Raw genomic sequence first — 14432 nt, 5'->3', positions numbered from 1 at the left:
TGCATCTCTGTCTCTATGTCCCCTGTAGAGCAGTGAGCACATAGACCCTCCTCTCTGGGTAGCCATGTCTGCCTGTGTCACCCTGTCTCTACAGCTAAGTGGTGGTCCCTCAGCCTGTATTTGGTCAGGATACGTCTTTGTTTTGTATCTCTGACACTTTACAGATATTCAGATAATTTAGAATCACTGAATCACTGAATTTATAATACAGATCTTTGTAGTGCTTCATGATGAGTTTAATTTGGTTGTGTTTTGGATCAGTGCTGACTGGAGTCTGGCTGATTAGCTTCCTCACCAGCTGACTAAGGGGACAGTTTTCAGGGTTCAGCTCTTGGGTTCTTAGTGCTTTATATTGAAGTGAGTCTTTTGGTCTTAAATTAGACTTAGGGTTGTGATAAGGGTTAGGGTAAGGGTAAGGGTTGTGGTTAGGGTTGTGACTAGGGTTAAGGTTAGGGTTAGGGTTGTGATTAGGGTTAGGATTAGGGTAAGGGTTGTGGTTAGGATTAGGGTTGTGATTGGGTTTGGGTTGTGATTAGGGTTAGGGTTATGATTAGGTTTAGTGTTGTGATTAGGGTTGGGGTTGTGGTTAGGGTTATGATTAGGTTTAGGGTTGTGATTAGGGTTGGGGTTGTGGTTAGGGTTGGGATTAGGATTAGGGTTGTGATTAGGGTTAGGGTTGTGGTTAGGGTTCTGATAAGGGTTAGGGTTGTGATTAGGGTTAGGGTTGTGGTAAGGGTTGGGATAAGGGTTAGGGTTGTGGTAAGGGTTGGGATAAGGTTAGGGTTAGGGTTGGGATTAGGGTTGTGATTAGGGTTAGGGTTAGAATTAGGGTTAGGGTTGTGATTAGGGTTTGGGTTATGATTAGGGTTAGGGTTATGATTAGGGGTAGGGTTGAGGAGAGGGTTAAGGTTGTGATTAGGGCTAGGGTTGTGATAAGGGCTAGGGTTGTGATTAGGGTTTGGGATAGGGTTGTGATTAGGGTTAGGGTTGTGATTAGGGTAATGATTAGGGTTAGGGTTGTGATTAGGGTTAGGGTTAGGGTTGTGATTAGGGTTAGGGTTGTGATTAGGGTTAGGGTTGTGGTTAGGGTTCTGATAAGGGTTAGGGTTGTGATTAGGGTTAGGGTTGTGGTAAGGGTTGGGATTAGGGTTAGGGTTGTTGTTGGGATAAGGTTAGGGTTAGGGTTGGGATTAGGTTTGTGATTAGGGTTAGGGTTGTGGTTAGGGTTCTGATAAGGGTTAGGGTTGTGATTAGGGTTAGGGTTGTGGTTAGGGTTCTGATAAGGGTTAGGGTTGTGATTAGGGTTAGGGTTAGGGTAATGATTAGGGTTAGGGTTGTGATTAGGATTAGGGTTGTGATTAGGGTTAGGGTTGTGGTTAGGGTTCTGACAAGGGTTAGGGTTGTGATTAGGGTTAGGGTTGTGGTAAGGGTTGGGATTAGGGTTAGGGTAAGGGTTGGGATAAGGTTAGGGTTAGGGTTGGGATTAGGGTTGTGATTAGGGTTTGGGTTATGATTAGGGTTAGGGTTATGATTAGGGTTAGGGTTGTGGAGAGGGTTAGGCTTTCGGTTAGGTTTAGGGTTTTGGTTAGGTTTAGGGTTGTGATTAGGGTTAGGGTTGTGATTAGGGCTAGGGTTAGGGTTGGGATTAGGGTTTGGGATAGGGTTGTGATTAGGGTTAGGGTTGTGATTAGGGTTAGGGTTAGGGTAATGATTAGGGTTAGGGTAATGATTAGGGTTAGGGTTAGGGTTGTGATTAGGGTTAGGGTTGTGGTTAGGGTTCTGATAAGGGTTAGGGTTGTGATTAGGGTTAGGGTTAGGGTAATGATTAGGGTTAGGGTTGTGATTAGGATTAGGGTTGTGATTAGGGTTAGGGTTGTGGTTAGGGTTCTGACAAGGGTTAGGGTTGTGATTAGGGTTAGGGTTGTGGTAAGGGTTGGGATTAGGGTTAGGGTAAGGGTTGGGATAAGTTTAGGGTTAGGGTTGGGATTAGGGTTGTGATTAGGGTTTGGGTTATGATTAGGGTTAGGGTTATGATTAGGGTTAGGGTTGTGGAGAGGGTTAGGCTTTCGGTTAGGTTTAGGGTTTTGGTTAGGTTTAGGGTTGTGATTAGGGTTAGGGTTGTGATTAGGGCTAGGGTTAGGGTTGGGATTAGGGTTTGGGATAGGGTTGTGATTAGGGTTAGGGTTGTGATTAGGGTTAGGGTTAGGGTAATGATTAGGGTTAGGGTAATGATTAGGGTTAGGGTTGTGATTAGGGTTAGGGTAATGATTAGGGTTAGGGTTGTGATTAGGGTTAGGGTTGTGATTAGGGTTAGGGTTAGGATTAGGGTTAGGGTTTTGGTTAGGGTTGGGATTAGGGTTGGGGTTAGGGTTGTGATTAGGGTTAGTGTGGACAGAAGTAGACAGAAAACTGGACACTCTGAGTCTAAAATATGTTTCTGTTCTGTTCTCTTGCTGCAGGAATCCACATGTTGAAGTCTGAGACATCACTATCATGACTGTGTCTGCAAAGATTATGAGCCTACTCCACAAGTTGATATTCAGCGTGTTTAACATTTTGAACACCTCAATACAATCTGTAGCTACTCAATACCGACAATTATATACATTGTGTCATGAAGGAAAACTTGCTTCAGGGGAAAAAATCATTTGGCATTGTTTTTGACATGGAATATGTTTACGTTTTTTACCTCTCCTGAGGTATTGTAGACGGCCTTTGAAATTGCATTTAAACCGCTGTGTCTATTTCATGTTAATGTTGTTCCTGATAAAAACAGTGCTGGACAATGCACCTGCCTGTCGCTCTCCATCGGCGTCTGTGCTGAACCATTCATTAATCAATGCAGTAGAGTGCTGTGTGCTGTCCTCGGTGCAGCTGAAACATTTGAACTTGATAAGCAACCTGGTGCCTTTTATGGGCTGTCTTGGATCAATAAGTGAGACTTTGTGTTTTTTATTGATAAGTAGGGGAGACAATATATCAGCTGTTTCACAGTTGTGAATTTGACTATCAGAAGGGCCCCTTGAGGATGCTTAGCCCCGTTTGCGCTGAGAGTCTAGCTCCGCCCCTGCTACTAAATATATAATAAATTCAGTTTTCGCAGTTTCAAGTCTTGTTTTTACAGGATGAAGTGAATTGAGAAATAGAAGGAGCAATATTTACATAGAGAGCTCGTGCTTAAACATTCCTACAGAAAGGAACGCGCCTCTCTCTCTCTCTCTCTCTCTCTCTCTCTCTCTCTCTCTCTCTCTTTATCTCTCTCTGTATCAGCTGTGCGTAAAAAGACGAGGAACCAGTCAGACCACTCCAGACTAGAAATGGCGACAGACCGGACCGAGACGACACTTATGGAAGACGACGAGGAGGTTCAGTCATCAGACTCGGACTTGTCTCTGGGTCTCAGCGGTAACATCCCCAAGAGACACGCGCGAGTCACTGTCAAGTACAACCGAAAGGAGCTGCAGAAGCGGCTGGATGTGGAGAAGTGGATCGACGACAGTCTGGACCAGCTGTACGAGGGACAGGTCAGTTCTGGAGCACGAGAGTAAATACGTTCCTAAAGTCTTATTTTTTGAATACACTGTGCTGATAAATAAGGCAACAGCCTGTTAAAAGCTTAGATTAACACCCTGTAGAGGTCCCTCTCAGCAGTGAAACACAAAACTTCAGGCTGAATTCTTTCATCATGACATAAAAATTGTTATATTTGATCAAAAGTGTGATATTTTCAAGAGCAGAAGTGGGGCAGTCCGTTCTCCCTACAAGGCCAAGCACCCAGAGGTCTACAGCTGTCCCCCCTCAGAGATGCATGTCTGTCTTGGGGTTTTGTTTCTGCCTTACATGGGCAGTGTGGGAAGGAGAGGAGAATGAATAATGAGGAAAAGGAAGAGGGGATGGATGACAACAGAGAAGGGAGTTGCTGCTGTCGCTCCCAGGAGGTAAACACTTTGCATCTGTTTGTTCAGGCAGCTGCCAGAGGTTATGGTGTCTCAAGAGGAGATGTGCAAGGAGGAGGAGGAGTGCAGGATTGTGCTGAGAGCCAAATATTTTAATATTAGGACATTTTGTGAAAGCCCCAACAGGGGTTTATATAAGCCATGTCCTGCTATAATGAGTAGAATCAGGGCTCTTATTAAGATTGTCACTTATTTTATGAGTTCAAGAGAGCAGAGGAATTTTCTGTTGATCTAGAAAACAAACAAATAAGTTTGAAATTGTGGTAGGCCAGACAATGACCCGTCAAGCTGCCATTGGCCACACTAACAAGACAATATTGTAAACCATTGAAGTCAGCAGAAACAGTGCGGCTGAAGCTAACGTACTGTAGAAGCAGAAATTTACCAGGTTGACTGCATGAGTGAAAGTTTCACCCTGACTTTACTCAGATTTCTTCCTGCCTTTGTAACATACTGCATCTGCAAGACATCAGGGTGAGATGATCAGAGAACCCGGCAGGTAATATTCAGGAAAATTCACCACAAATGAGCAGGCAGAGGTTTATCTGCCGGTGTGTGCTATTGAACAATGAACAATTGAACATTTATTGATCATTAATTTGCATAAATTAATGTCCACTGTGGGCTACCGTAGAATTCAGATCTCTGTTTAACTCCAAACCAGTTGCACACAAACCTTATATTCAAAGTATTCATTTTAGTCCAAACTCAGAATATTATTTCAAAGGTATAGATTTGTTTTGATGCTGTCAGTGCTTTAAGTAAGCGATAAGCAGTACTGCCACTTCTGAATTTCCCAGCAGGACTTCCTATCAGCTGCGAGCACCTTCTCCTGTCAATTCAAAATAGCACCCAAAATACATTACTCATGGCACACTAGGGGATGATTGTGTCTTTTTTACTGGTGTTTCAAGGCGCTCATTTGTCTGTTTTTGCTGGAGATTAAGATACTAACAAAAGAAGCCAAAGCTGCTGTATAAACTTTATACAGCCTGGTGGAAAACTGAACTGGAGAATTTGATGTAAAAATCAGGATTATCTTGTAGTGTCTTTTAATAGCTGTAGAAGTTGAACAAAGTCGTGTCAGACACTAGAAAGTCTTGTTGAGGAGAGAATGACCTGCCGGGGTAAGTTTTTCTGAGTGTGGTGTCCTGTTTGTGTCAGGGGCTTGATTTATTATACTGGCTGTGCAGAGCAGTGCAGTGTGGAGGTATGGTGTGCTGTGGATGGGCGGCTGAGCTTGTTCCTGCATTTAGCTGGTACAATGGCTGTTTGTCCAAACAGAATGAGCCACTGTTTCAGTGTTACGTGAACATTGTTCTGCCTCCAAATGATGGACATTAAATGTGTGCAGGCTGGATACAGAGTCTGAAGCTGCTTTTGGAATACTGGGTGTAGATGCATTTGGTATTAGTTCACACATGCGCAGTATCTCTTTGCTCCAAGTGTGCCCAAAGAGTTTCATCCCCATAGGGATCTGAAAGTTTGCTGTCATGAATGTTTATAGTTGGGCAGTAAAACATCACAGTAAACTGTTGTTGTTGGCTGTTTATAAAGAAGCAGGACACATCTCCACCTCCTCCTGCTGTACAAAAGTGAAGCCAAAATACCCCAAACAGAAGGCGCTGACAGATACCACATTTGGAACCAGTCATTACCTTTCGTCTCACCATTCCTCCTCTAATATGCTGCAGACACCTCATTTGTAAACACTGTTATCATCAGATAATCAATCTAAACTAAACTTAGAAGTAAAAACATGAATTTGATTGTGTAGTTTGACCTATGCTCCATCTGTTAACATGGATGATACAGACTTCATGACCTATACTGCAGGCAGTTGGTAAGGGGATCTCTAAGTGTTTTGACTGTCATGTCCTCCGTCCTTCCATACAATCTATGGTTAAGCACTGTGAAAACAAAACATAAACTGCACCTTAGACTTGAGAGAAGACTTGAAACAAGTGAACAGGACCATAAACTCATCTGGTAAATGTTTGGTGAGGTGATAACTCATCTGCAGCATTGTCATTTGGTAGACTTACATAAAGTCTGATTTCTTTTTGCAACCACTGGAGTTGCCCCCCTGCTAGCTCTGAGAAAATAATCTAATCCATTGGAGAAATAATCCAAAACAGTGAATGCAAAATAAAGTTTTCCTCACTGAACTCACTTGAACTTAGTTTCAATCAGAAACTTATGTTATATTTTTTATCCCAGTGGCAGAATATTGTTTGTGTTTTGCACATAGACTCCGACCTCATCACTCCTTACAGTTTAGTTTTCCATGCAGAAACTTGAGGAGTGGTGGGATACTATCCAAAAGAGCCTGCAGTTGGGATGAGAGGTGGTGGGACTGAAAATGGAGTGCAGTATTTTTGTCAAGTGATTGTGGACAATGCCACTTTGAGAGGGAGTTGGGGAAGCAGTAACTGTAGGGTAGGTGTGTTTGTAGGGACTTGGCTTGGGAACCAGAGGATCGTTGGTTCAAGAATGGAAGTTGGGCGGGGATCTGGAGAGGTCCCCTGGCCATCCTGTGCACTTCCTGATGTGCCTTTGAGAAAATCACTAAACTCAGGACACTCACCTGGGTCTGACATCTCTCCATTCATGCATGTTCATAGGGTTTGTGCACATGTGTATTTCTGGCCTGTGAGTATGTAGCATGTTCAATACCAAAGTGGAGAAATTGAAGTTCTCCTCTGGGGGTAATAAAGTTTGTCCTTCTTGGACTAACTCACAGCTGTTGCTCCGTTTGAGATTTGATGGTGAATTTGAATAATCTCGTGGTTTAGATTGTGAAGCTTTGTTTATGCTTCTGTGTCAAATCAACGCTGTAGCATACGCCATAGGTCCATGTAGCCCTGTTCCTATGCAGAAGCCTATGCACGTAGCCTGATGTGGACCTCCTACAAAGTGAAACTACGCATTGAAATGACTGCAAGCCCTGTGAATGGTGTACTGGCTAGCATGGTATTTCATACATATACAACATTTCTGGAATAATTGTGCTGAAGTTTTTAATTCTTCATATACTTATTAATTTAAGTTTTTTTTTTCACTCAAGATAGGAACATAATAGAAGTGTGTGTGTGTGGGGCTTTAGAGTAAAACAAGTGATACATCTGTTTAACCAGTTGATAAACAGATGAGTGTTCAGTGTGTATATACTGACTCATATATACTCTGTGTGCATTATTGAGTGACGGTGTGTTTGTTTCAGGAGGGCGACATGCCAGAGGAGGTGAACATTGACGGTTTGATTGATTTGCCTGACGATGAAGAACGAGTCAGGAAGTTACAGGTAACATGACCTGCATGGTCACACTGTCAGACGGTGCAGATTACATTATTTTAGGAGGAACTTTATTTCTCTATTGTGCAGCATTATTACATTTTCTGTTGCCACTAAAATCCTCTTTCTCCATTTGTTCCCTTAACGTGTTTGAGGGAGTTGATTTTACTGCACACAGCTTATCACTTATAATGACAAGTGCAGATATTTAAGTTGTTTGTTTCTATAAAATATCAAAAAATAAGTGATGTTAGTGACATAATTGTCTTTTCTTACAGGAGCTTCTTAGAAACTGCAGAAACAACACAGAGGTAAGTTTGAACTCAGACTTTACATTTCCAACCTGAGTTATGGTTCACACTTCACACATGCAAATATACAGTGAACCTGAAGGCACACATAAACATACACACACACTGACACACACACAAGGGTCACGTGGAGATAGACTTGTAGCTGGATCTTCTGACCTCTCACCCCAGAGTCACTCCACATACCACAACAAAGGCTTTATGTGCTCTTCTGCTTTGTCTTCACTTCTGAAAGCAGAAACAAAGAGTCTTTCTGGACTCAGACGTCGAACTAGCTGTGGTCTGCTCAGAGATGCAAACACAGGCAAAAGAGCAGGGAGGGTCAGAGAGGCTGCTGTTTGCCTTCAACTCATACTTTGGGTTTGTTATTCTCTGATGTAGCGTGTCTTTACACAAATGCTTTTATATCATCCTATTCAAAAATAAAATCTACAGGGAGCAGTAAAGGAAAAATAAATCACAGGAGTGCAAGTGTCTCACATTCTAAAACCGAAGGTTAGACCTCATCCCAGATCTTTCCACTTTATTTTCAAAATGCAATAAAATAATCTTCTTACTGTGTTTTCTTCCCTCATGCATTGCAATTATACTGTTCAATATTAAACATAACTGTGTTTACGCTTGCACTGATCAGACCTCTTCTTAATATACTTCATGGCTCATGGTTAGAAATCAGCTGTCTTTTCCTGTACATAATATAATAAATCAAAGTTTACATGAAGTTAATGTGAGCCTGCTACAGAGGACTGTTTGGGCCAGGAGTTAGGAGAAATAATTAGAGAAATGTTATTAATATTCAACGATTCACACATAAAGTTGAGCAAACGAACATCAAATTTGTTCTTTTTTGGGGGGGGGGGCTTTTACACCTTTATTGATAGAGGGAGAGGACAGTGGATATTGTAGGAAACTGGGAGAAAGTGGGGGAATGACATGCGGGAAAGAAGCCGCAGGCTGAATTCGAACCCGGGCCAACCTCTACATGGGTGCGCAACTTAACCAGTAGGCCAAGTCTGCACCCTCAAATTTGTTCTGAAACGTTGACCCTCTGACTTAACTTTAAAAAAACGTTTGCTCTTATTTTCCCCTCTCATGTTGGTCCTGATAATTCTCTGTTGGCTTTAGCAGCCTGAGTAATCAAATTAAGGGAGATGTGGCTCTGGAGGCAAGACATGACATCCAAAGCATGCTGTGAAAGCCACGGTGTAATGTTTCCAACATGATGGTGGACGAGGCAACAGAGACACTATGATAATAGTTTTAGCAATAATATCAATGCTACACATACACAGACAGATGACAATGATTCTTAAAGACATAAAATGTTTTTATTAATCCTGTTATGTGTCGTTCTGTGTCGCATGATGATAGATATCACCCTGCACCTTCACTTGTAATGCACTGACACAGATGTTTCCTGCTTTGTTCTCACACCAAATCACTCTGACTTCTTGCAGTAGTTTTTCAGCTGGTAGGAAAAGTCCCAGGTAGAGTCAGGGTGAAAAATTCAGCTGTTTGCAGCTCGCCCCGAAATTTCAGAAAGAGTTTTGTGAATGTGTGAATACAGCTTAAAGCTCCCGGGAGGAGTTTTTAACTGGCTATGACAGACTGTAAGTTACAGTGATGCTTTGTGTGAGCTACAAAAGCAAACTAAACCAAGAGCAAAAAGATTCACAATTTCTTTGATTCGAATTGTAATGGCTGTAACAGTTGCAAAGGGGTTGGTGTCAGATCACAGCACAGTGAAGAAAAACTCTTTTGACACTTTTCCCACCGCAAATATTCACAGGGAGTGATATATTTGAGAGCTATAAGACAGCAGGAGCAGACTTTTTGACAGAAAACACAACCAATACATGTACAAGACAAAATCAGCAAAGTGACACAAGGTATACATTTGTCCTCAGGGGGCGCCAAAATCAACACGAACAGAAAGGAGCTTTAAGAGGGCATTTTTTATTCCACAGAAAAACTCTAAACTTTTAATATGATCAACTGATCTTCCATCTCAACAAGCTGAAGCATGATTTCCATCACAGATAAGCATTGTCATTTATTTTTGAGTAATGAAAAGGGGTAATCATAAACATTGTATGAGCATGTAAGTATGATTTTCAAAGAGGCTTGGAAATGTGTAAAGCTTTCCTTCTAAAGCTTCTTGCATCTTACTGCATTAGGTTTCTGAGAAATCATACTTATGAGAGATTTCAGCACAGCAGCTCTCCACTTCTCAGTAAATCTTTATTCATTGTGAAATGTTCTGAATAAAAACAACTGCAGCCAAGACAGGAATTAACCTAAACAAATACTGCTGATAAGTTTCTTTAGAAGGAGGGCGTATTAGTCCAGAGTCCAGCATGCTTACAGTCAGTGAGTATTTATTGGTTGTTTAACAAACCTTGTCTTCTGCGGTTGTTAAATGTGATGTTTGGCAACCAGATTCCTGTCAGCTGACTTATTTTTGGCATTGCATTTTTATGTGTCATGCTTAAACAGAAAATGAAGTGCAACACTTTCACAAAAACAGCAGCAGAGTGATGGGAACTCAGGGACCTCTCTGCTCTCAAAGGTCTGTTTTAAATTTATGGAAACACTTTTAAAGCCAACAAAAAGAGCTGAAGAATGACTGACGTTACACTCATTTGGAAATATTATTGCGACTTACATCCTGATTGCTGTTTGTTCAAAGCTCAGATAAGGTCAGAGCCGAGGGTGTTGAACTCATTCATGAAACGGTGGAATGTAAAACAAGCTGACTTTCACTGATGTTTTCATTAACCATGTGAACGACTGAGATTAATCAGATGTAAACTGTTTGTATTTCTGTTTGTTTTCAGAAGTACATTCTTTGTAATCTGTACTCATAGGGTCCGATCTACTAAAGGTTTGCGTGTATAAAAACACGTGCAAACTTGATAGCGCGCACAAAGCTGACGTACTAACCGGGAGCACCGAGGATTGCGTCTTTCAAATGAGCAAAATAGCACTCGCAAATCATTTAGCGTGTTTGCCTTCATGAATACTCAGGATACATGTAGATCATCAGAACGCGCAAAATACTGGGAGGAGGTGCTGCAAATGTAATCATTCAGCACACGCAATGTGATTTATCAAACCTGAAGCAGATAGCGCGCGCTGTATTTGCGTCTATATTTAGCACGTTTGAAAGGCAGGTGCAAACTGGCACAGCGTTACGCACACATGGCTGTGGTCACTGTAAAGCTCATCATAACATCGCTTTACAACATGCCCGCAACAGCTGGGCTTACAAGCATTACTAAATGTTTTAGTCAATCAAACCAAGAGAACAAAATAATAATAATAATAATAATAAAACAATTCAAATTCAAAGCAGTTCAGCACCACGGATAGCGACATTCTGACACCCACTTTAACCTTTTCATATAATGAGAGCACAGTAGGTCACTGTATCAACAGATATAAAGTTTAGTAAAATTGGCACAGCCCACATGTTCACATAAAAACAAAAAAATAATATGAAGTACTCGGCCTACTCACAACTGTTTGGACGAGCCTTAAGCTCCGTGGACTTGTCCACGATGCGCTGTATGTCCATTTTCTTTGATCTGTCATTCTCAATAGATAACATGACATGTCCACTCAGTCTATTCTGTCCCATCGTGCTCATCAAGGGGTTCTTAGTTAGTTTTAACTTGGAAAATGAGGGCTCACTGAGCTGCGCCAGGCAGCTCTGCATAACTCCTCATCTCGTGCTTGCAGCAGAGTGTTGGGGTGAATTGAAACAAACATGTTCCCAGTTCCATTTAAGCTGGTGAATATTTGGGACAGTTGCTGGATGATGATATCAGGCATTAAACACGTTCACCCGAAAGTTACTCCCTGGGACAGTGAGGCGACGGTGTTCATCCAAGTGACGCCTAACTTTTCTGGAGCAAGAGTGGCAGACTAAGCCTCATCAAATCGCTCTCTAAACTCCATCAAAACACTGATTGCGTTTTGGAGTTGAGTAGATGCTTTTATTTCATGGGCAGATCTTCTGTTTTTTTTCTCACATCATTCACCTTTTCACAGATGGCCTCCCAAATCGCGTTTCTGACGCTGCGATGTCTCTGCTGGAGTTCACCGATGTGTTTATTTCCCTCCTCCACAAAGACCTCCAACTCCATGGCTTCAAACTTCATCTATCGCTTTAGACCACTCTTTCAAGCTCTCCATGGTGACAGCCGATAGCACACGCAAAATCCTCGTAAAATAGGGTGGTCCACACCATTTTTGCACTCGTTTACGCAGTCTTAGTAGATCACCCGCAACACGCCCAGAAATGGCCTGTGCAAAATTATTATTTGCACACGCAAATTAGCGCTCGTTATTTGGGATCTTAGTAGATCAGGCCCATAGATTCTACATGAACATTTAGAAAGTGCAGGCAGAGGATAGGATTTTACTCCACTTCTCAGATGTACTTACATGCACCAAATCCTGTTGAGATGACTGTGGCCTCTGTACATGGGGCACATGCTCTATCAACTGAGATAAACCAGCACCCAACAAACATGTAAAAGTTGTTTACTTCTCCTCTTTTAAATAAATCAAAAGATAATCTGTTTCTGAGTGAATATGCCCGTGAAAACTCTGTGAAACTTTCTATTCACAGTGAAACTGAGACTCACCATAAACAAATTAATGGACCCTTCTCCAGGGAGTGTAAAGAACCAAGAAATGATGACGGTTATTTTGGAGACATGTCTGAAAGGGGGGATTTCTCTACACTTGAATCTCTGGCAAAGTGAGGAGAGGGCTCTCTGGCAACTAGCTTAGTAGAATAATGTAATTTGGTTAGCTGCTACATGAAATTAGAAATACTAAGGGGTGGACAAAGTTTTCCTTCCTGCACATGGACTTCAGCTCACTACAATATTCTTGTCCTTCACCTCAGAGAGAAAAATAATGCTAGTATTTCACAAGTAGAAAGCTCACACCAGAATGATCGTCAGCCTTTGTTTGTTTTCTGTGTGAGCAATATTCATTCTCCCTCTAAATGGAGGGCTTTAACTGTTTCTAGAACTATGAAAAAGTTCACTACACTTAAACTACAAGTTACATGAAATTATAGCTAAGGTTAAAACATCACTCAGATAGGTCAGGCTAACACTCTTTGTAAAGCAGTCTATTCTAGACTTAAATATGGAGCTGAGTCCTGGATTAACAGTACGCTGAAGGGCATTCAATCCTGATCCTGGTGATCTTTTTTATCCTGTTAGTCATGTGAATGTTGCATTCAGAGCTGCTGTGATGCAAGAAAAAAACAATCAATTAATCATAATCTAGCAGCAAATAGTTATCTGTAGGTTCTGTTAATTCAGGTCAGAAATCATTAGAATCATTGATCACATTGTCAAGAAGCATAAATGACAAGATAATGCCTTATGAAACTACACTGCATGATGTACTCCTCCTCCTCCTCAGACCTTCATCAGAGAGCTAGTGGAGAAGCTGGAGGGCGTTCACAAACAGGAGGAGCTGCAGAGTGAGGGCATCGAGCATCCAGTTATCTGCCACAGCCACTACCGCCACGAGCCGTACCACTTCAACAATCCACACCAACAAGTGCACACCACCCGAGGACAGAACCAGACCCTCTGACAGCCCCACTTTCAAACACTATACACACACACACACACACACACACACACACACACACACTACCACACACACAAACAAACACACACACACAGAGTCACACACCGTGGAGGGAGAAATAAATATCTCTACACTAAACATAAAACTACAGCCAAGGGCAATTCCCCTAGCTTAGCATAAAGGCTAAAACGTTTGAAACAGCAAGGAGGGCTGTCTTTTAGAGCAGCTCTCTTAACTTCTGTTCCGACTGGGCATGAATCAAATATTACTGATGTTAAATGCAGAAGTATGACAGCAAGTTAACTTGTGTGCATTCATGTTGGTTAAACTCAACCTGAGAATATTTGCACTTCCAGACACAGCAGGTTCAGTAGCATAACATCACCTTGAGGCACACCTCAAGGTGATGCTCATATTTATAGAGGGACTACAACTACAGGTGATGTGGTTCATATGATATAACATATAGAGATGGACGCCATGACAGCTCCTCAAGAATGAAGCCAACATTTAAAGCTCCCCCTGGTGACTGGTTGCAGTATAGGCCATAAAGCTGTCTCCTCCATGTTAACTAATGGGACAAGTTAAGTCAAACTATAAAACCATAATTAATATATGTTGAATAAATATTTGTCAAACATGGTTTCTGACGGTCTAGCAAGTTTTTAACATGAACATTTTTGTGTGAGTGATTTTATGAGAGGTTTAGTTTTACTTGCTGTAAAGAGGGAATGTGACGTCATGATGGACAGCTCTACGATCTTCACAGGATTAGCAGATTAGAGGAGGAGTGGTGAGAGAAAACAAGTAGGATACTAGCATTAAACTTTCCATAACTATCAGTGTCTGTTTCAAACTGACATGAGAAACTACTCTGCTGTGGACTGTGTTGACCTGAGGGATCTTGGAGGTTTTGGTAAGTGTAAGAGGAAGGAAATCATTACAGTAGCTCCATCAGCTGATCCTTACTTAGGTTAGTGACTGACAAAAAAATCATCACCTTCAACGTAACGGCTAAATTCCACCAGATAGGTGTTTGGTCCATCTCCGTTCTGTCAGGAAACCGTAGCTGATAGGTTTCAATTCTAGTCAATGTATTTACTTTCACTCGCTCCACTCATCTCCGGCAATCAGGAGCTCTCTCCACAGCAGATACGAAAGATTTGTATATTTTTTTCAGATGCTAGAGACAGCTAGTCAGGCACTGAAACAAAATTAAAACATACTGTCGATTTTCAGAATAAAACA

General features: G+C 41.7%; 1 protein-coding gene across 1 annotated transcript; it reads left to right on the top strand.

The window, feature by feature from the left end:
• Window positions 1-3128: 3128 nt before the first annotated feature.
• Window positions 3129-13827, top strand: ppp1r14aa (protein phosphatase 1, regulatory (inhibitor) subunit 14Aa). The gene is made up of 4 exons (XM_034684632.1): window positions 3129-3524; window positions 7180-7260; window positions 7530-7562; window positions 13011-13827. Exons 1-4 carry the CDS (start codon window positions 3318-3320, stop codon window positions 13185-13187), a joined length of 498 nt encoding a protein of 165 aa, XP_034540523.1. The 5' UTR covers window positions 3129-3317; the 3' UTR covers window positions 13188-13827.
• The last annotated feature ends 605 nt before the right edge of the window (window positions 13828-14432 follow it).

The sequence above is a fragment of the Notolabrus celidotus genome, chromosome 5 (genome assembly GCF_009762535.1).
Source record: "Notolabrus celidotus isolate fNotCel1 chromosome 5, fNotCel1.pri, whole genome shotgun sequence".
NCBI classification, from domain to species: Eukaryota; Metazoa; Chordata; class Actinopteri; order Labriformes; family Labridae; genus Notolabrus; species Notolabrus celidotus.
This window is presented reverse-complemented; position numbering and strand designations above follow the sequence as displayed.

Excerpts from the sequence above, each read along its gene's own strand:
- ppp1r14aa (XM_034684632.1), top strand. The coding sequence starts at position 3,318 with ATGGCGACAGACCGGACCGAGACGACACTTATGGAAGACGACGAGGAG. Across the intron at positions 3,525-7,179 it reads ACCAGCTGTACGAGGGACAG|GAGGGCGACATGCCAGAGGA; the intron begins GTCAGTTCTGGA and ends TGTTTGTTTCAG. Across the intron at positions 7,563-13,010 it reads ACTGCAGAAACAACACAGAG|ACCTTCATCAGAGAGCTAGT; the intron begins GTAAGTTTGAAC and ends CCTCCTCCTCAG.